Source organism: Pleurodeles waltl, chromosome 1_1 (assembly GCF_031143425.1).
Source record: "Pleurodeles waltl isolate 20211129_DDA chromosome 1_1, aPleWal1.hap1.20221129, whole genome shotgun sequence".
Taxonomy (NCBI): Eukaryota; Metazoa; Chordata; class Amphibia; order Caudata; family Salamandridae; genus Pleurodeles; species Pleurodeles waltl.
This window is the reverse complement of record NC_090436.1, coordinates 129,370,929-129,393,884: the sequence shown is the minus strand read 5'-3', so window position 1 is coordinate 129,393,884 and position 22,956 is coordinate 129,370,929. Positions and strand designations below refer to the sequence as shown.

The following is a 22,956-nucleotide window of genomic DNA, read 5'->3' as shown; positions in this document are numbered from 1 at the left end:
CTAAAGAGTCATGACTGGACACTTGTGCCACATATAGCAGTGGAGGCTTATGGCAGCTATGTCAGGGCCCCAGAGAGCCCTAGATATACACTCGTTCAGTGTCTCAGAAACAGACTGGTTTGAGTTGGATTCATAGTGTGCAGAGCTCCCTGCGCCAGTCATGCGGGGTCAGCTATTGGCAGCAACTAAAGTGCGCAGGCCAGTGCTTAATTTGTAAATAAAAACGTGCCGGTGCCCAAAGCTCTCCTCTTAAACACGCGGCTGCTACAATTAAATGTGCGAACACGGAACACTGAGGCAGCGTAATCCTGAAGCCATCTCGGGCCTCTTAAATCCATTTAAAGTCCCTCCGTGTCCCTTCAGCTCACTCCTGCAGCTTTCTGCTTTCTCCCTTTGTGACGCTTTTTCGGTTTTCTGATCCTCTGACTTTCCCATATGTGTCTCTTGCTCGCAGTAAATGCTTGAGGCAGAAAAATAAGCTCCGGCCCTCAACAAAAAAGTGCTGGTGCTCCGCACCGGAAACAAAAAGCACAAATTAAGCACTGGCGCAGGGTGTCAGAGAAGTGGCGCGTGTAAACTACCCTTGCCTCGTATCTTAAAACATAATTGTGAAAGGTGTGGAGGGTGCACTGGAATATGTGCTCAGTGAAGTGTGCTTCTATGCCTTTGAATCCCTCTCATTATGTGAAGTGATGCATATCATTTGTCTCCAAATGGCTCTAGACTGCATATATACTTTACATTTACGTAAAGCCGTATTTCGAGGTGTGCTTTTAAATAGTGTTCCATTACTACCCACTGTGGCCATTTGTATACTTTATTTTGGCCCCCTAATTTACTTTTGTGAGTGTGGTGATTTTGTGTCCTTGAAGTTCAGATTGTTTGTCACTGTGCAGTGAAAAGTTTGTAGCCCTTCCCACTCACATGCCTCTGCCCTCCGTTTACATTTTCAGTTGGGTACACCACATTGCTTGTTGAGAATCCTCAGACATACCCACCCTAATATTATTGAGAAAGCTACGCCCCCGGGGCTCAGTGGCGTAACAAAGGCCCCGTGGTGGTCGGGGGCCCCGAGCTCCAGGCCCCTCAGCACATCACACTGGGCCTAGAGCTCCTGAGGGAGCCCGGAGGGGCGTCCCCCATGTTGTTTGCAGTCAATCAATCAATGAATCAATCACAAGATTTATAAAGCGCACTAATCACCCGTTAGGGTCTGAAGGCGCTGGGGGGGGAGAGCTACTGGTCATAAAGCCATGTCTTTGGGTGTTTCCTGAAAGATAAGAGGTCTTGGGTCTGGCGAAGGTGCAGCGGTAGGGAGTTCCAGGTCTTGGCGGCCAGGTGGGAGAAGGATCTTCCTCCGGCGGTGGTGCGGCGGATGCGGGGAACGGAGGCGAGGGCGATGCTGGCGGAGCGAAGGTTGCGGGTGGGGGTGTGAAAGGTGAGTCTTTCATTGAGGTAGGTTGAGCCTTGTGTGCGTGGACGAGGAGTTTGAAGGTGATCCTCTTTGGTATTGGTAGCCAGTGTAAGCCTCTGAGGTGGGGGGTGATGCGGTGGTGGCGTGGGACGTCCAGAATGAGTCGGGCGGATGCGTTCTGGATTCTTTGCAGCTTTGTTTGGAGTTTGGTTGTTGTTCCTGCATATAAGGCGTTTCCATAGTCCAGTCTGCTGCTGACCAGGGTGTGGGTGACAGTTTTTCTGGTTTCAACGGGAATCCACTTGAAGATTTTTCAGAGCATGCGGAGGGTGTTGTAGCAAGAAGTGGAGATGGCGTTGACCTACTGAGGCATGCTGAGTGTGGAATCCAAGATGAATTCCAGGTTGCGTGCGTGGGTGGTGGGAGGTGGTGCGGATCCTAGGGAGGTGGGCCACCAGGAGGTGTTCCATGCTGAGGAGTTGGCTCCGAAGTTGAGGATCTCGGTCTTGTCTGTGTTTAATTTGAGGCGGCTTGCTTCCATCCAGCTGGCGATGGCTTGGAGTCCGTTGTGGAGGTTGTTTTTTGCAGCTGTAGGGTCTTTTATGAGGGAGAGGATTAGCTGAGTGTCGTCTGCGTAGGAAATTATGTTGATGTGGTGTGTTTGTGCGATGTTGGCGAGTGGGGCCATGTACACGTTGAAGAGCGTGGGGCTGAGAGCCTTGAGGGATGCCACAGATGATATTGGAGGCTTCTGATATGAACGGTGGAAGGCGGACTCCCTGGGTTCTGCCTGAAAGAAATGATGAGATCCAGTTGAGTGCTTTGTCGCGGATTCCGGCGTTATGGAGGCGTGTGCGGAGAGTGTGATGACAAACCGTGTCAAAGGCTGCGGAGATGTCCAGGAGGATGAATGCTGCTGTTTCTCCTTCATCGAGCATGGTCCTTATGTCGTCTGTTGATGTGGTGTTTGCGGAATCCGGATTGTGAGGTGTCGAGTGCCTTGATGTCTTCCAGGAATCGGGATAGTTGGCTGTTCACGATTTTTTCGATTACTTTGGCTGGGAATGGGAGGAGGGAGATTGGTCGGTAGTTCTTCGGGTCGTCTGGGTCGGCCTTGGGTTTTTCCAGCAGGACGTTGACTTCTGGGTGCTTCTAGCTTTCTGGGAAGGTGGCTGACTTGAAGGAGCTGTTGATGGTGTTGCAGAGGTGGGGAGCGATGATGATATTTGCATTATTGAAGATATGGTGTGGGCAGGGGTCCGATGGTGATCCAGAGTGGATGGAGGCCATGGTGTTGGCGGTGTCTTCTTTGTTGACGGGGGTCCAGATGTGGAGGAGGTGGACGTCGCTTGGGGGATTGGGTTCGTGGGTGTTTGTAGTCAGCTGGTGGGTCTGGGGGTTGAAGCTGTTGTGGATTTCTTCTATCTTTCGACAGAAGTGGGTTGCGAGTGAGTTGCAGAACTCCTGTGATGGCGGGGGTTCGTTGGAGCAAGTCTTGGGAGCGGAGAGCTCTTTGATGATGCCGAAGAGCTCTTTACTGTTGTGAGCGCTGGTGTCAATGCGCTTTTTGAAGTGGGTCCTTTTGGTGGTGCGGATCAGTTGGTGATGTTTGCGTATGGCATCCTTGAATGCGATGTGGTTGGAGTTGGTAGGTTCGTGGTGCCAGGTTTTTTCCATTCTGCGGCATAGCCGTTTGGATTCCTGGAGGTCTGGGGGGAACCATCTGGCCTTGATTCTGTGGAGGGTGCTTGTTTTTTTTTGAGCGGTGCAAGGGTGTTGGTGCAATCCTATATTCAGCGTTTCAGGTTGGTGGCGGCTGTGTTGGGGTCCGTGGTCTCGGGGGTGGGTCCCGGGCGAGTGTGGAAATCAGTTGATCCGTTGATATTTTTCTCCAGTTGTGTCGGGGGGTTGTGTGCGGTGGTGGTGGGTGACTGGCTTCAGGTAGAAGTGGATGCATCAGTGGTCTGTCCAGCTGAGTTCGGTGGTGTGGCTGATATAGAAGTGGTTGCTGGCTGAGAAGACGCAGGAGGGGGGGCTTTCTGTTTTGTGGCACCACTGCTGGGGCTACTGGCAATTACAAGTTTAAAGTAATGAGCGTAACGTGGATGCGTATTGCTTTTGCGCCAAGAGCAGCCTGTCCCGGTATTCAGACGTGACTTGTCGAATGCGGACCGTATGGCCAAAGGATATATTTTTGTTCCTCGAAAGCAGGTGTGTCTAGGAAGGCTAGAGGCGCTATTCACAGACAAGGAAGGCATTGATTACAAGCACCGTGGTGTTGGTGCGTTATCAGCTGCGACACATATTGCTAGTTGCATGTGTCTATTAAAACTGGGAATAACATGCAAAATGTGATTCTTTCTGCGTCAGTTTACTTATCACAGGAGTTTATGGGCCTTTCCCCCTCCCCTGGGAAATATCGGTAATTTTGATTTTCCGATGTCTACCTGGGAAAAATTCCAGCTTGATGGCTTTTATCTCCTCTGATAACTTCCGGGTGTGATTAAATCCGATAAACTCATATTTCAGACACCCTTGCAAACAGGGGTATGTACTGTTTTTACGGGTGGCATAGTTTATAGAGGCATCGTAAATGAGATCAGGATCATAAATGTACACTAATTTCATGTATCTGCTAATTTTGTCTGGTTCAATAAAACGGCTGTGTGCAGAATAAACAGGGAATGCATTTTAGAAGAAAAAAAAACTGATGTGGTAACTCTGGAAAGAGGAAGATGAAGAATAACCAAAACCTAGAAATGAAGAGTACGGCCAAGAATAATATCAGATATGTTAAGTGCTGCTTTTATACGGCTGCATCACTAGGCAATATTGCACCTTATGTGTTAATCACATTTTCTCTGTGATCTGTACATGTGCAGAAGAAGTGACGTGAGGTATCTAGGAAAAAATTTACCTTAATTTGTACTTAGAACAATAGCAACCAAGTGCAGTGAATTTTGTACGGTTTTTGCGTATATAACTATTTGTTATTCATTTAAAAAATGAGTGTACTTTTTCATTGTTAATTTTCATCTAGTATTCACTTTTAATGATAAACTGCTAAGCAGACTAAAGGGGATACTAACTGTACAATAACACATTTATCGATTTTAAGAGCTCGTTTTAAGAGCACTCCAAATATCTTAACCCAGGTGCCAAGCCTTTTTTTTGCTGTTTGGAGCAGTTCACGCTTAGACCCTCATAACTTTTTGTCCACATAAGCTACCCACGCCAAATTTGCGTCCTTTTGTTTGTAGTCAGCTGGTGGGTCTGGGGGTTGAAGCTGTTGTGGATTTCTTCTATCTTTCGACAGAAGTGGGTTGCGAGTGAGTTGCAGAACTCCTGTGATGGCGGGGGTTCGTTGGAGCAAGTCTTGGGAGCGGAGAGCTCTTTGATGATGCCGAAGAGCTCTTTACTGTTGTGAGCGCTGGTGTCAATGCGCTTTTTGAAGTGGGTCCTTTTGGTGGTGCGGATCAGTTGGTGATGTTTGCGTATGGCATCCTTGAATGCGATGTGGTTGGAGTTGGTAGGTTCATGGTGCCAGGTTTTTTCCATTCTGCGGCATAGCCGTTTGGATTCCTGGAGGTCTGGGGTGAACCATCTGGCCTTGATTCTGTGGAGGGTGCTTGTTTTTTTTGGAGCGGTGCAAGGGTGTTGGTGCAATCCTATATTCAGCGTTTCAGGTTGGTGGCGGCTGTGTTGGGGTCCGTGGTCTCGGGGGTGGGTCCCGGGCGAGTGTGGAAATCAGTTGATCCGTTGATATTTTTCTCCAGTTGTGTCGGGGGGGTTGTGTGCGGTGGTGATGGGTGACTGGCTTCAGGTAGAAGTGGATGCATCAGTGGTCTGTCCAGCTGAGTTCGGTGGTGTGGCTGATATAGAAGTGGTTGCTGGCTGAGAAGACGCAGGAGGGGGGGCTTTCTGTTTTGTGGCACCACTGCTGGGGCTACTGGCAATTACAAGTTTAAAGTAATGAGCGTAACGTGGATGCGTATTGCTTTTGCGCCAAGAGCAGCCTGTCCCGGTATTCAGACGTGACTTGTCGAATGCGGACCGTATGTCCAAAGGATATATTTTTGTTCCTCGAAAGCAGGTGTGTCTAGGAAGGCTAGAGGCGCTATTCACAGACAAGGAAGGCATTGATTACAAGCACCGTGGTGTTGGTGCGTTATCAGCTGCGACACATATTGCTAGTTGCATGTGTCTATTAAAACTGGGAATAACATGCAAAATGTGATTCTTTCTGCGTCAGTTTACTTATCACAGGAGTTTATGGGCCTTTCCCCCTCCCCTGGGAAATATCGGTAATTTTGATTTGCCGATGTCTACCTGGGAAAAATTCCAGCTTGATGGCTTTTATCTCCTCTGATAACTTCCGGGTGTGATTAAATCCGATAAACTCATATTTCAGACACCCTTGCAAACAGGGGTATGTACTGTTTTTACGGGTGGCATAGTTTATAGAGGCATCGTAAATGAGATCAGGATCATAAATGTACACTAATTTCATGTATCTGCTAATTTTGTCTGGTTCAATAAAACGGCTGTGTGCAGAATAAACAGGGAATGCATTTTGGAAGAAAAAAAAACTGATGTGGTAACTCTGGAAAGAGGAAGATGAAGAATAACCAAAACCTAGAAATGAAGAGTACGGCCAAGAATAATATCAGATATGTTAAGTGCTGCTTTTATACGGCTGCATCACTAGGCAATATTGCACCTTATGTGTTAATCACATTTTCTCTGTGTTCTGTACATGTGCAGAAGAAGTGACGTGAGGTATCTAGGAAAAAATGTACCTTAATTTGTACTTAGAACAATAGCAACCAAGTGCAGTGAATTTTGTACGGTTTTTGCGTATATAACTATTTGTTATTCATTTAAAAAATGAGTGTACTTTTTCATTGTTAATTTTCATCTAGTATTCACTTTTAATGATAAACTGCTAAGCAGACTAAAGGGGATACTAACTGTACAATAACACATTTATCGATTTTAAGAGCTCGTTTTAAGAGCACTCCAGATATCTTAACCCAGGTGCCAAGCCTTTTTTTTGCTGTTTGGAGCAGTTCACGCTTAGACCCTCATAACTTTCTGTCCACATAAGCTACCCACGCCAAATTTGCGTCCTTTTTTTCCAACATCCTAGGGATTCCAGAGGTACCCAGACTTTGTGCGTTCCCCTGAAAGAGACCAAGAAATTAGCCAAATCAAACAAAAAAATAGTTTTTTTTTTAAAATGGGAAAAAAGAGATGCAGAAGAAGGCTTGTGTTTTTTTTCTCCTGAAAATGGCACCAACAAAGGGTTTTCTGTGCTACAATCACCATCTTCCCGGCTTTCAGGAACAGGCAGACCTGAATCAGAAAACTCAATTTTTCAACACAATTTTGGCATTTTACTGGGACATACCCCATTTTTACTATTTTTTTGTGCTTTCAGCCTCCTTCCAGTTAGTGACAGGAATGGGTATAATACCAATGCTGCATCCCGGACAGCTAAACATTTCTGAAAAGTAGACAAAATTCTGAATTCAGCAAGGGGTCATTTGTGCAGCTCTTTCAAGGTATTCATACAGAAAGTAGCAACTAAAATAAAAAAAATATTGAAATTGAGGTGAAAAAAGAGCCATTTATGTCCACGTTTTCTTCTATAACTTTTTCCAGCTATGCAGATTTTTGAAAGCAGTATACCATTATGTCTGCTGGACTCTTCTGGTTTCGGGAATATATAGGGCTTGTAGATTCATCAAGAACCCTAGGTACCCAGAGCCAATAAATGAGCTGCACCTTGCAATGGGTTTTCATTCTATACCGGGTATACAGCAATTCATTTGCTGAAATCTAAAGAGTGAAAAATAGGTATCAAGAAATCCTTTGTATTTCCAAAATGGGCACAAGATAAGGCGTTCAGAAGCAGTGGTTAATTGCACATCTCTGAATTCCGGGGTGCCCATACTAGCATGTGAATTACAGGGCATTTCTCAAATAGACATCTTTTTTACACACTGTCTTACATTATGAAGGACAAAATGTAGAGAAAGACAAGGGGCAATAACACTTGTTTTACTATTCTGTGTTCCCCCAAGTCTCCCGATAATAAAAATGGTACCTCACTTGTGTGGGTAGGCCTAATGCTAGCGACAGGAAACGCAACATGGACACATCACATTTTTACAATGAAATCTGACATGTTTTTTTACCAAGTGTCTAGCTGTAGATTTTGGCCTTTATCTCAGCCGGCACCTAGGGAAACCTACCAAAGCGGCGCATTTTTTAAAACTAGACACCTAGGGGAATCCAAAATGGGGTGACTTGTGGGGCTCTCATTAGGTTCTGTTACCCAGAATCCTTTGCAAACCTCAAAAGTTGGCCCAAAAAAAGACTTCTTCCTCACATTTCGGTGACAGAAAGTTCTGGAATCTGAGAGGAGCCACAAACTTCCTTCCACCCAGCGTTCCCCCAAGCCTCCTGTTAAAAATGGTACCTCACTTGGGTGGGTAGGCCTAGTGCCCACAACAGGAAATGCTCCAAAACACAATGTGGACACATCACATTTTCCCAAAGAAAACAGAGCTGTTTTTTGCAAAGTGCATAGCTGTGGATTTTGGCCTCTAGCTCAGCCGGCAGCTAGGGAAACATACCAAACCTGTGTATTTTTGAAAATTAGACACCTAGGGGAATCCAAGAGGGGGTGACTTGTGGGGCTCTCACCAGGTTCTGGTACCCAGAATCCTTTGCAAACCTCAAAATTTGGCCAAATAAACACTGTTTCTTCACATTTCGGTGACATGGTACGTGCAGAGGAATGGTCGAATTACAGCTCCATGTTTGACGGGTACCCAGGCTGGGGAAGATGTACGGCGAAGACCTAAATAAAGAGCTTAAATGGCATTACCCAACAAAAAAAAACAGGGACATTGTGAATAAGGATTTGTATTTACCAAAACATTTGATAAAAACTCAGGATGTGTGCACTTGAAAGGCAACTTTTGCCAATTGATAAACTATGTTGTGCGTGTAGATTTACACCTACCAGGAGTTGTGATTGACAAAAGCTCGAGATGTGTGCGGTCAAATAGCATTTTGATGTCAACTGTTAAACTAGAAAACCATTTAAAAGATTTGCACTATAATTAATAGGCACAGGGACACATGCATTTCAGTAGCATCTAACATCAATGAGTAAAGTAAAAACAAAACAAAAAGTACATCTACTGTATACAAAGAATGTAGAAACGAGTTTCCTTTAATAATGTAAACAATGCTCAAAAATAATAGAATGGGCCGTGTCTAAATAGTTAAACTGAATAGACATATGCGGATACCAAGTGCTAAAAATGAGAAATTATTAAGCCTAAGTGTTGCTGTAGCTAAACACTGTGTTGTTGTCTTTGAAGGTCCTGCGAATTCACAAAAAATTCACAGGGGTGCTAAAAAATCCATGTAATTTGCACTACTTCCCTTTTATGTGCATTTCAGAAGAATATTGAAGGCCTAACATGCTGTCTGATTAATGCATTGTTAGACATTTAAAAGAAAAAGGGTGGAGCATGTAACATGGCATGACAATGTAGTTCTCTTTTAATTCAAAGGTATATTCTTTATTGAGGCAAAGAAAGCATGTTAACACAAAAATGAATGGTTGTTATTCTTGCTGGTACATGAACCTTTCACATGCCATTAGGTACCAAGCTCAAAATAGCCATGAAGCATGGCTGGGAATAACCAAGCCCTATTACCAGGATGGATAAGATGTTTAATTTGGCAACTCTACTACATGTACAAAAGGCAAATGCATCTTATAGGCATCCTGGAAAGGATCATCCTTGAGTCATGACTGCCTCAATGAGTTGTAAATCTGTCATCAAGAAACCCAGAATGTTTGGACATTCTCACCTAAAATGCAGCAGTGCTACTTTGAAAATCGTCTGAGAATTTTGTCTAAGAGTGAAATGCGCCGGATACCTTTCTATAATCATTTTGTACTTCTCTGGATACTTTTTGAAGTGCGGTTTTTGTATTTTAATTGTGACATGGCGTATCTTGTAAATTGCTGAGCTACAGCCCTTATTTTGTTACTAGATCCACTTATGACTTCGAATCTTGGACCAGACCTATGACCATCTTCTTGACCTCTTAATGTATGAGGTTTCATTGACCAAAGCCTGTCAGGAGACAGGTCTAGTTGTAATGTTTATGAAGGTGCATTGGCATGTGCTAAGAGTTTGTCTTTTATTAAATGGTGCAGTCACTGGCATCTCATTTCATAGCTGTCACCCTTATCTGACCTCAGTGCAAAATTTGTATTTCTTCTGCTAGGGTAGACTAGGCAGAAATGTAGTGAATGTTTTTTTGGAAGCCATCTACTCCCTTAAACTGAAAGTGAGGCTTATCTCATGGGGCTTAGAAACCGAGCAAAACATTTCCATCAAAAGAAAGACAGGTCAAACAGCACATTCTTTCCTTTTCTGTTTCCACCAGTTCGTTCATAAATCTAGATTTATTTTTATTGGTAAAACCCTTCATTTCTATTGTTTTCAGCATAAAGAGCCATAACAGATATTAGACATTTTTAATAAATAAATATCAAATCAGTATCATACCAGAGCAGTCGTGTAAGGACAAATATGCGATTAGAACTACTCAGTTTAATATGAAATTCAGTATGCTATTCATAATTTACGATAAGGCTAAAAAGTACAAATAAAAAACAAATAGTTATTTCTAGTATATGCGATTATGCATTTTTGATAGTCCAGAAGTTGCTAAAATTCTTAGGCATGAGTACTGGACGTTGCTATTTGCTTCTAGCTTTTATTGTTAAATTCTGTCCAAACAAGAGGCCACAGCATGAAATATCAGTTCTAAACCTGTCCTACAGTAAATTTCTATGTAGTCACTCTTTTAAAGAAAGAAATCAATCAGTTCTTATGGGTATGTAGTGTTTTAGTAAAAAAAAAAAAAATATATTAAAAAAAAACCTTTGCTACTACCAAACTTGCAATCACAATAGACATTATTAAAGATCACAAACACTGGTTTGCTGTCACGTGTAGACAGTGTGCCAAGTCTAAAGTTGAAATTAAAAAATCATCGGACTTCCTGTTTGATCTTGTTCCGCCTCATTCTAATATATCTACATGTCAGTGGTCCATGGTTGGCTGCTTGGAGACGTTTCACATTTTTGTTGTGCCAGTGCTTCTCTAATCATTTCGTCTGTATTTAGATTGGCAGTATAAGGGTTGTTCCAGAACTTCTTTGTGCCTAATATCCCCCTATGGCTATGTCTATAAGATGCTGAAACCACAACGTTTTGGCTGCCCCTGGTAGCGCGGCAAAATCAGACATTGCTTTTCTGGATACTTCTGCCTGCTTATTCCTACGTAGTCTCATCCAATATAAAACTGTGCGTAGAGCAATTACATGAGCTATCATGTATCCAGAGCTCAAGGCACAGGGGTATTCATGGAGGGAGCTGGCTTAATTTAAACAGAGTTTGAGAAAGCTGTTGTCAACTTTCTCAATTAATTTGACGTTCAGATGGCTCCATAGTTCTGCTCTATAGATTACAACTACCAATGCCTTCATTTTATAAAGCTGGAACAAGAGAAAGAAAATCCTCAAAACTGGATTTTCTTCTTGAAAATAAAACACATTAATGCTTCACCCCCCGTGATTGGGGGGGGGAGAGCATTATTTGCACTTTACTGTCCCCACACCTCCAAGGTGTGCCTTGCGGTAACAGACAATAAAAAACAGCTGCATGTCCACCATTCCTGATTGGGCGGTGGACATGTTCCCATTTCACTGACGGGCCTTACTCGATTGGGCCGTCAAAGAGGTTTGGCTAGGGGGCTGTAATGATATTTGTGTTTGACCACTGACTCCACTTTGCACTTAGCCTAGCAGCACACCAGCTTCATTTTGATTATTGATGTCATTTTATGCTTAACGTAGCTTTAGCCACTGCCATGTCAGAGGTGCAGACGTTAAAAATGCAGAAGCTGCAGGTATTTTACCGAGCCCATGTTATGCAATGTGTTTTTTGCTCATGTTTTCACTCTACGTGTCTGCGTGTTCTTTCTCATCAAGGGCTAGGACATAGCATGAGGGAGTCAAACAGATTAGGATGTACTAGAATGATGTTTATGGTAAGGCAGGGAACGGTTTGGTTTTGGAGCAGCACCTTGGGATCTTGGCCAGTTCCAACGCGTTCCTTTCAAAACTGACCTGAAGTAGCCAGCATTTTTTAACAACAATTTATGGAGCGGGAGGGGTTTTCTAGAATTCTCCCCTCTGGCTTGTTTAAGGTATATAAGAGAGTGAGACGAAATTGACAATGAAGTGGATTGAGCTCAGGCGGAACAGGGACGCCATTGTCCGTCACAAATTCCCATGAGGGTATTTTTTTCTGTCTTTCTTCACGGTCGACCGGGTTCAACGGCCTGTTGCTAGCAAAAGGGATGAAGCAAATTCAACTGTGCCCCTTGGTGATGCATTTTTTATTCTTGCTATTTGCTTTGCATTGTGCATGAATATATACCTATATATATGTATGTGCTGTTTATAGATTGAAGCAGAGTATTCTTTGTACATGTTTTTATTTCATTGCTGTGACCATTTTTAAACATGCACTTTCAGTTGTACACTTTTGGCCTATGTTTGCGAGCCTCGCGGAGTGGTTTAATAACTGTATTTCCTAGACTAAGAGTTACATACCAGAAATTCCTTTCAGTGTGTGTGTGTTTCACCACGGTCCGTAGTGAAGCAAAACAGGTGGTGATGGAGTAGTCACGACCATAGCCAAGCCAAGGGTCCACCTTCATTTAGATTGGGAAGGTGGTCCTTCATGTTGGTGGCACAAATATTCTGTTGCCGTTGCGACGGAGTATGCTTACCGCCAACATTTAAATCAGGCCTTAAGTCACACAAGAGGCCAGGTTTGATAGTTTATAAGAATGGTGCAGCAGTAGTCTATGTTCGGTGGCTGTCTTGCTGTACACTGCATTAGTTTAGGCGTGAAGACACCCCCTTTCTGTTTAATCAAACATATCTTTGCGCCCTTCCTCTACATGTATTCTCATTGTGGCACATGCCTCCATCTACTAGTGTTTTTTTCCATTTGTTTCTGCCTTCATATAAATATCTTTTTTTTTACAGCTATCCTTCCTATCTCGTCCTGTCACTTTTACTTTCTCTTCACCCTGGTCAATCTTTTTGTCCCACTTTCTTTTGTTTTAACAGATTTTATTGCTTTTATTTAACAGGTAGATACTAAAATTTTCAAGTTCTGAGGAACTTCACTAATACTCATCGCCCTCCAGAACACCGCCCGCCCCGCCCACTAGCATTCGAGATCTTGACCCAAACTGGATGGGGCAGTTCGTCCAGCCGTGCATTGCCGCCAGTTGTTAGCATGCTATATGACTTCAAGTTTGCTGGCAACCTAGTCCATCTTGGTCCATGTACACTATGCTTCCAAAGAAAGTAAACATTTGCCATTGATTCCCCTCTCTCTGTGCCGCCGACCCAGGTGAATGTGTGGGTGTGGAAATCGTAGCATCAGAATTGGAGTTTTTAACCAATCTATTAGTGCTTCCCAGGGCAGTGCCATGTTTAATGTCCCTATTCCTCTTGATGCTTCTCACATGAGAGCTGTGCCTTCGCATTCCACCCATCTCTTTAGCTCCTTACGTCATGTGTCCAGCCGTGGGTCTGCGGGGTCTTCCAGTGCCTCGTTATTTCCCTCTTAGCTAGTATGAGAGCTAAATCTTGAAATTTGCTGGTGGCCTTTTGTTTGTGGGTATGTAGGAACCAGTGTAGTAAGCAATGTTTTGTGGATAGTGGTATCTCCTCAGTCGTTTCTGCAAGGATCCTGATCACTTCCTCTCACTATGGAGATAGTGCAGGGTATGACCAGATCATGTGTAAGAAGTTCACTCCCTCCCTGCAGCATCTGAGGCAGGCCGCCTGTGTGCTATGAAAGAACCTATTCATGTTTTCTGGCATGAAGTATGCTTGGTGTAATATAAAGAAGTTTATCAACTTAAACCTAGCACTTCTAGACACTCGCTGCAATTCTGTCCAGTATTACCTCCCTGTCTCTGTCAGCTTTAGGGGTGCCCAGGTCCTCTTCCCAGCAAGATTTCTGTCTCTCAAGTAGCTGCAGTAAATCTCCCCGTATAGCCCGATATAGGCAGGTGACTGCCTTAGAAGAGAGTGCCATATATTGGCAACTTCGAAGTGTTCGAGGCTCAGTAGAGCGTGTTTCTGGTGTTTGCAAAGGGCTGTCATCACTGCTCGATATAATAAAAAGTGACGCTGGGGAGGTCTTATTCCCTAGAGAATTCCTTAAAGGGCAGAATCTCCTCATTGTGATACAAATCACCAATTGTTGTTGCCTCGCCTCTGTCCATTCCTGTATTCCCCCTCTCCCGGTTCCGCCATACGGTAGGACTGTCAGCATTTTTAATGGTAGTTCAGGAAGAACGGAGTGGAAGCACCCATCCTCCGGAACCCCTGGTGTCAGCACTTCTGCATTACCACCATGCCCCGAGGCCTGTTGATCATCAGCCTCCCTACTTTCAAGAGCATGCTTGTTAGGTCCCTCCACCCAGGAACAGAGGGGTCCAGCGGCCTCCCAGGGATTTGGCTACTCGCCAACCATGGGGTGTACAACTGTAGTTGTGCTGTGATGTAAATGCTTCAAAATCTGGAACCACTGGAACCCCCTGCACCACTGCGCGCTGCATTTTTGTTAATGCCACTTGTCGGTGGCCTTGCCTCTGCAGCTATGACGCAATGATGGAATCTATTTCACAGAATAGGGCTCGAGGGATCTGAATAGGAAACACCCCAGAGAAGTACAGGAGGCAGTGGAGAGCCCCCATTTTCAGCAGAGCTACCCGCCCAGCTACCAAAAATGGTAAGGTTTTCCAAAAGTCCATTGCCAACCTCAGCTTCTTCACCACTGAGTCTACGTTGCCCTCGTAGAGGTCTATGGGGTTGAGATAGATGACAACCCCCAGATAGGGAAAGCAGTGGGGCTCCCCTACATAAGGTCACCAAACCTGCAGAGGCTGCACGTCCCGTTGTGGTTGGGAATAACTGCGCCTTCTCCCAGTTGACTCTCTGCCCAGCCATTTTCCCAAAGTTAGGCCAGAAGCAAAAGAGCATAAGGGTAGTAAGGGTGAAAGATGCCGCACCTCCGTAAGGTAACAACTAGTATAATAGAACACAGTCAACGAAGTGAGAAACTGGTGCCAAATGGTCGGGTGCCCTACTACCCTAGTAGGCACAGAGAGTTGTGTACCAAGGTACACAATGACAACAAATACAAAATGACCATGGCACACAGAAATGTAAAGTCCAGATTCGTATTGAGGAAAAGTATCCCTGGTAGTATGATTCAGGCAGCGGAGAAGAAAGTGATGATCCCAGGTTGGTGTTGCACAGTGTCTTTATTCATAGGCACAGTTTGCCATATGTTTATGTCATCTTGAAGAAACGAGGTTTGTGCATTGTGATGTGCTTTTTGCACATCGCAAACAGCAAAATTCGCTGTTTGCGACGTGCAAAATGTTTGCTACATCTGGCCCATAGTAACTTAAAATAATTCTCTAAGAGGAAGCGTTTGCTTCCCTTCCCTACTGAAACGCATTGAGACAAATGAATTTGGAAGTGTTTTCTGAATATCTCTGTACTGAAATGTCAGCACATACTGTAAGTCACAGCAGAGTAGCTTTGTGAGAGCTCTCTGGCACTGTACTGGAATGTCAGTATTGGGATACCAGTGCAATTTGCAACTCAGGATAGAGGTGCTTTGTGAGAGCTTAAGTAACAGAATTGAGGTGCAGAGAGGTGCATTATGTGAGCCCTGTGAATGAAAGTGCTAGTGTATCCATGCATGGTGTAGCACTGGTTAGTGATGCATCAAGAAGAAGAAAGACTCTATGCATGTCTCAGTACTGAGATATCATTGGGATATCAGAGCTTTTATGGTGGTAATACAATAGGTGCATTAAGAGAGCTCTGCGGATGAGAGCACTAGTATATCAGTGCACGGTGTAGGTCTGGTTAGTGGTGCATCAGGAGGACTCTATGCATGTCTCAGTGCTGGGATATCATTGCTTGATGTTGGTCATAGAAGAAGTGCATTATGAGAGCTCTGTGGATGACCGCACTAGATCATCAGTGCATGATGAAGGTTTGGTGAGTGGTGCATAAGGAGGGCCCTATACATAGTTCAATACGTGGCTATTGATGCTTGATGGCGGTTATGGAAAAGGTGCATTATGAGAGATCTCTCAATGTCTTATTGGTGTATGGTGTGGTTAGCAGATGAATGCATCATGAAAGCCCTGGTAATGACAATACTGGCTCTAGTCAGTTGTGCTGCAGTCTGACTGAGTGATGTGAATTTGATAATATGGCCTCTAGTCCTATGCATTATTTATGCCAAGTCTGATGTTTAATTTTAGGTATATCTTCCTTGCTTTCTTCTTCCACACCCAACACCCCCATATATGCACACCTGCCACACCTAACACCCCCATACATGCAAATACTTGTGATTTAAATGAGAGACACTTTTATGATCTAAAGATGGTTTTTTCAATCTTCTTCTGCTTATAGCTTTCTTGGAAACAGCTCAATTTAATGGGGAACATCTAGGTGGTACAATAACAGTTTATCTGCTAGTTAGACTTACAAACTGCACAATAGGATGCCCCTTCACCATCTGTTCATATTTGATGGGTCTTGATTACTTTTACAGCATTGGAGATAGATTGTCCTATATCAATCCCACTCAAACTTTACATAAACATTAACTTTTTTGGAAACATGTTGATTGTAATATATATCAAAATATGTAATTTAGAAGAAAATGTTACATTATTCTCTATAGAGTAGTTCATTTAGTTATATGACTTTTTAATATTTTAGCTCGTATCATATTACACCAAATATCTTTATTTTAATATACTTACTATTTTACTATGTGATATCAACACTCAGTACCATTTTTGGTCTGTTGGTCGTAGTGTTTTATTGCATACATACATACACACACACACACACACACACACACACACACACACTATTTTGCACACAAAAAACTCCACAGATTATGCATTCACCCAAGAATATGACTGAATGGAGTACTGTAGTACCTCACCAGATAATGTGTGCATTTTGTTTACCAAGGCACAGTTACTGACAAGATGCCATGCAATAACTCGGATATTTACATCTTTACTTCCCAGGGCGGTCATCGAAGAGCGATACGGCAAGGACTTGGTGAATCTAACAAAAAAAAAGCCTTGTGGACAAAGTGAGTTTAAGTAAGTTATTTTTGGAATTATATTTTTCCCTAAATGTGTGCCTTTATGACAGTTTGAGAAGAATGATATTTGAATGATGCAATTTGACAATATTTATAAAGGTGCATAATATTAAGTAAATCAGTCAAAGGAGCAAAGCTGTTGACATTGATCATTTGTGTCTGTATGGTTGATACGCTCTGTAATTTTTTTAATTCAACAGCTTAAAGAAAATGAAAAAGTAGCTTTCATAGGAAAGATGCAACAGATGAAACTGTCAGGCAGAAAATCTGTGAATGGGAAGAACCTTCGAATAAAGACCCTTGCAAAGAAAGAAAAAAAACAATCACTGGCAAACCAATGTTTTCATTTGTTTTTTGCAAACATATGCATTAGACATTAAAAGTTTAATACTAGTAAAACATAAAAATCTCAACTTCTAAAAGTGACATGCATATGACTGAATACATACAAACCCTAAGGTTATTGTGTGATCATTTAAAGCCATTTCAAAAACATAAAATGCATATCTCAATTAATACACAAAAATAGAAGTAAAAATAAAATTCAAATTAGACATGGCTCTATCAAAAAGGACCAAAATAACAGTTAATCAAACAGTCAAATAGAGGTAACAGTTTTTTTGTAAGATCAAATTATTCACTGCAGTTTATAGATTTTGAAAAGCAGCCTGTCAGTTGAATGTGCGTACCACTCAAGCAATTAATTACTGCTCTGTAGCATTTTCAGAATATGTTTACAAAAACATTTTAAAAAATACCCATACCAGAAATAAAATAAGTAAATAGTGATTGGCTGATAAGCTCTGCCACTTAAGTGGACTACATTTTAGGCAGACATACTCATGTGCACAATCAAAATCCTACCACTCACATTGAAGATACACAATAGCTGCTGTATGCTGCAGTGGGCAGAAGCAAAATGTAATTGACACTTGAACAGATGAATAAATGAAGAGTGCTAACTGAAAGCCTCTTGTAGTATTTAAAGTAAAGTATTTGTGTGCGTATAAGTATATATATTGTTAGGTGAACGAGTCAGTGTGAACATCAACGTTTTGAACAAAAGAAAACACAGTATTTCACCACCAGTGCTAACTATAACATGCGCCCCTGCTATGCACTACTTATAACCTCACATTTGTCATTACTCATGATGTGCTCGATGACATCATTTATGTGATCACTGATGACATTTCAAATTACATCATTAATGACATCACTGATGACATCATCCGAGTGTGCACGTTTGTTTTACACTATACATAGTGGTAAGTACTACCATAGTAATTCTACATAATTTTGTACAGTGTGGGCTCAGCTAACGGGTGTAAGTGTTTACAAAATGGGTGCACTTCCAATGCACCATAGGTGTGTAGAGGTAATGAACACATTATAAATGTCTGCATTCAAGAGTAACTGTGTGTACAAGTAACAGTTGACTTGTATTCATTATGCTCCACACACGTTTCCAAGCAGAGAAAGATTCTACGTAGTAGATACTAACTTTTGTAAGCAGCCTTGAGTTACTAGAGACAATCGTGTCAGCATAATAATTTATTCCTAACATGAAGAGTGTATGTACCAGATACTAACCTATGTACACGTCCCTGTTTTGCTTCAGAAGAAGGGCTATCTGTAAAGTTTTCACCACAGTAAGAAGGGTGCAGGTCGTATGATCTTTAGCAGCTACAGATCTTGGTTATTTTTAGCAAATAGCTTTTTTTTACAACTGTTGCATAGAATGTACACTGTTTCTAGTAGATTCTTTTAAATACTTGTGTAGTTCCCATGAGAGTTTTATTGTTCACAAACAGTGGGGTATAGAATTAACTTTCTTTATAGAGTAAACATTGTTTACAGTACTCAGTTCTCTACTTAATTTCCTAATGTAGGTTTAGTGTGTCAGATTTGATACAGATAAAAGCTGTCTGTAGTAGAGCATTTGTTTTTACACACTGACCTCAATGAGGGTTTCAGATATATCTGTGGTTGATTGTTAATGTGAATTATGCTACGTATAAAGCCAAATCAATTTATACAGACATATGTAGGAAAACGAAGTTTGAATGATGTCATTTGAGATGTCATCAGTGATGTCACAAATCATGTCATAGAACATGTCTTAAGTAATGTTATTTGTGACGTAATAAGCAGTGCATGGCAGGGGTGTAAGTTATAGCTAGTGCTGCTAATTACAACTAGTGTATTTCTATGTTTTTTTTGTTCAAAACATCAGTGTTCACACTGACAAATTCACCTACCTATAACTTAACTTTAATCTTAGTTTTTTCCAATGAATTCCTAGTGTTTTTTTTTAATGTAAAGTAATATTTAAGTACCATATGGAAATGCAACCCCTAGTGCACAACCTTTGGCCGTGTGGAGATCGACTGCAGGGCATGCCCTGCGGCCAAGCCCTGCAGTCAACAGCTGACCCCCACACCGTGCAAAGTATTTGGCTATGCGCAGTGTGAGGTTGGCCATATGGCCTGGCTCTGGGGACCCCATCCTCTAAGGCCACTCATTAAAATTAAGGGGAAGGGTGCCATTCAGCCCATCCTTCTCGAGCCTTATTAGGCCCTGGGGACCCCATTCCCTAGGCACCTTTTATATTAAAGGGGAGGGGGCCCGGCACCATTTTGAAGGAGGAGGGGGGCACGCAACTCTCTCTCCTCTGGTGATTCTGGTCCAGGGGGCCCATCACCCAGGGCCCGGCACTATAGTCAATGGGGAGGAGGGCCCCTTCTATGGGCTGATTTTGACCCCGGGGACCTCAACCCCAGGGCTGACAATATGGTAAAGAGGGAAGGGGCATGCAGGGCCCCTCCCTGGGCAGATTTAGGCCCCGGGGACCCCATCCCCTGGGCCCAGTCATATTTTAAAGGGGGAGAGGGACAAGCAGCCCTGCTCCTCGGGCCACTTTCAGCCTTGGGGACCCCATCCCCTGGAGTCTGGCACCAAACAAAAGGTGGGTGCCCTAGTGCTAACCCAGGGCACCAACCATATTCTGATTGGGGACCACACGGGGAGCCCCAGGACCCCTATGGCCCCAGCCAACTCCCCGCATCCAGCAGGGCGACATTGCTCCTGCGGGCGGGAGCAATATTTTCCTCTGTTGCCCTGCTTGCTTCAGTGTGCGCAGGGAAACAGATGAAAAGTCTGCTCCTAGAGGGTGAGATCATTTTTTAATTTTCCGCCAGCTGAAAGCAGACTTTGTGTTTGCTCCCGCTTGGTGGGAGATATAAAAATGCCACCACCAAGCATGATCAAACACAAGTTTCCCTGCCTGGGCTGTTGCGGGCAAGGAAACTGGTGTGTCTCGGGTGGGCATCCTGGGACCTCGACTGTGAGACGGTCCTGTGGTAATACGGCCCAGACGGCCGTTAATAGCTCAGAGAGGTCAACTGCACGGCGTCTCTCCCTTAAAGAAATCGGCCCGAAGGTAGTTACTATGTTAACCCAAACTGGCTAGTTTTTGTTATAATATAAACGATTGGTCTGTTATTTGAAGGCGCATACAGTTTGTCGTTGTTAAATGTGAAAGCGTATCATGTAACTGCACCTGTAGCATAATAACGGCATAGATTGCAAAATATTTGCATCCTACTTATTGTATTGTGTACGACGCTGACCTTCGAAGAACATGTATCATATCAACAACGTTATCTAGAATGTGCCACTATGAAACTTCTGTTATTTTTTCCATCCATCAAATTCAATAAAACAGATTTTACAATTTAAAAAAAAAAAAATTGGACCAAAGTTTGGCTCCCCATGGCCTTTTCAGACTCTGGGAGGAGGGCCGCATGGCCTTCCCCCCATATTCTGCTTTTTCAGTCCCAGATGTTGGTTTCCCTGGAATCTTTAGAAGTTCAGGAGGGGGCCACGCAGGCCTCTTCCTCTTAAAATTCAAAATCGGCCCCAAGGAGGGCTCCCTGGGGCCACTCAGGGAGGGCAGCTGTGCATCATCCCTCTCCATAAAAATTGTTTTTAGCCCCAGGGATAGGCTCCCCAGGGCTTGTAATGAATAAATACAGCCCACCTGCCATTTTGTTTTTTTTCTCAATCCCACAAGAGTCTTGTGGGATCGCAGCATTTTTTGTACTTTTTTCTCTTTTTTTGGCCCCAGGGATGGATTCCTCTGGCTCCTCTCCACTCAAGGGGCCTAGAGGGTTATGGTAAATAAAATTCAGGACATGGAATTAAGTCCTGAGTGCTCTAATAGCTGCCAGCAACATTTTTTTCTTGTTTGCTGGCAGCGAATCAGAATGCTCGCTCTAGCAGGAGCCTGACTCCTGTGGGAGCGAGATGGCCCAATAAAGCTCCCTGGACCCGTCAGAACGCTCTATTTTTACATTGGTGCTGCCACCAGAGTCTCAGAGCCTCTTGCAAGCCCAACTATACATTTATTTTTTACCCTTAAGTTCTCTAAAACTACTGAACGGATTTACACCAAATCACATAAAGCACAATCTGAGGACCAAGTTCTAGCTGCCTGCCTAATTTGGTGTTATTCCGTTCAGCAGTTTTTGTTGTAGTCTTGCCTAAAGAAGTCTATGGGGATTTGTGCGTTTTGGGAACCACTTTTTTCTTGGCTGCTACTTGATGGATCACCCTGAATCTTTTTTGGAAGGAGCTCAGGTGGATGAACTTTATTTTTAGAATCAAACAGGGCCAGAGTTATTAGCAAACCAAATATCGCTCTTCCTTTGGAAAAGTAGGCCTAACTATAAATACTTCGTTTTTATTGTGATTTGTTTTTAAATGTGTTGCTGTGTCCTGAGACCTAAACAAAAGTTAGGAAAAGACACAGCGAGAGAAAACATAGGGAAAACTATGTGCTCAAAAATGAGAGGAGTGAAGCAGAACTAAACTTCTTTCTGAATATATCAGATAAAGTTTTCAGTACCAATTCATTGACTGAAATGAATGGGGATTGCCCAGAATTTTTCCTGGGGGGGCAGATTACATAAAAATATAGTTATCAAAGGTAAGTATGCAGTATAGTATTTAAAATCACAGAACCAAGTCTCTCCCCTCCTCAGCTTTTTGGGCTGTGTGTTTGATGCAGGCCCATAGCCAGAAGTATATATTTAGGGGGGCATTGCCCTCAGCTGTGACCCAACATTAAATCTGCTCTCTAAACCCCGAGAATATCATGGCACAAGGATATGGAGGACAGAATATTGAAAGGTAAATGAATATAGGGAAATATAGATTTACTATTCCTAACTCCACAATTACATACCTTGAAGATATATATATATATACATTGTGAAGGTACATATGTGTGGAGTAAGGTATAGACAAACTATACTAACTTACCCGTCAATATTTTGGATACGATATGCTGTCCTCGATATTCTGTGTTATCAATATTCTGGTGTTGATATGTGCATTTTTTAAGGTACATGTTAAAGCACACTCATGCAACTTTTTGCAACCCAACATTAAATCCTGTCAGTTAAATAGGTTATCTAATTTAAAGTAGAAGGGTGTAAAGTAGGCTGACTTTCACCCTTGTGTATTTTCAAAAATGTTCAAGCTTTGTGCAATGCCAAGCTTATCAAGTTCTTTTTAAAAAATATATAAGGTGGCCTTAGCTCGGAGCCCTCCCCACCACACATCTTACCTCAGGTGGTGGATGTCCAGCCTCCACACTCAAAATTATTTTGTTGGATGATGTTGTTCCTAGGACATTCTGCATTGGGAAATCATCACACCTGGGCCAGATGTATTGTCCATAGCATGATAAGCTATAAATTCCCCTTAAAATCTCCTGTCACCATTTCTCTATGTGTACCTAGATCTCATTTTGCTCCTTTAGGCTCACTCTTACTTTCTCTGTTTTTTCCCAATCTTCCAATCTCTGCCCTTACTGCCTCTCTCAACCTTTTCCCCACTACCCCTTTCTGTTTGCTACAGCTGCATCTATTTTCCCATGTCTGTCTCTCCTGCTCTCTTTTCTCTTTGTATTTGCTCTCCTTTATTTCTCTCAATCTTCTTTCCCTTTCTAGAACATCTTCTCTCTATCTTCTCTTTTATCTTCTTTGTACTGCTCAATATCTTGTATACTCTCACTAGCCCTTTGCTCCATAGAGAATATATGGCAACTGAAACTTACTCTTGGCTGTGCGTGGACATTACCAGCAACTGCCACCTTTCTTTGACCACTGTGCTTTTTGCAGAAGCAAAC

At 42.9% G+C, this 22,956-nt stretch overlaps 1 protein-coding gene across 1 annotated transcript in view; it reads left to right on the top strand.

Annotated features, from left to right (window-relative positions):
* PSTPIP2 (proline-serine-threonine phosphatase interacting protein 2) overlaps nt 1–22,956 on the top strand; it is a 326,413-nt gene that overhangs the window by 161,273 nt on the left and 142,184 nt on the right. Inside the window, exon 3 of the mRNA XM_069218855.1 lies at nt 16,681–16,758. Coding sequence (XP_069074956.1) covers nt 16,681–16,758 — 78 coding nt within the window. The remainder of the gene's footprint in view (nt 1–16,680; nt 16,759–22,956) is intronic.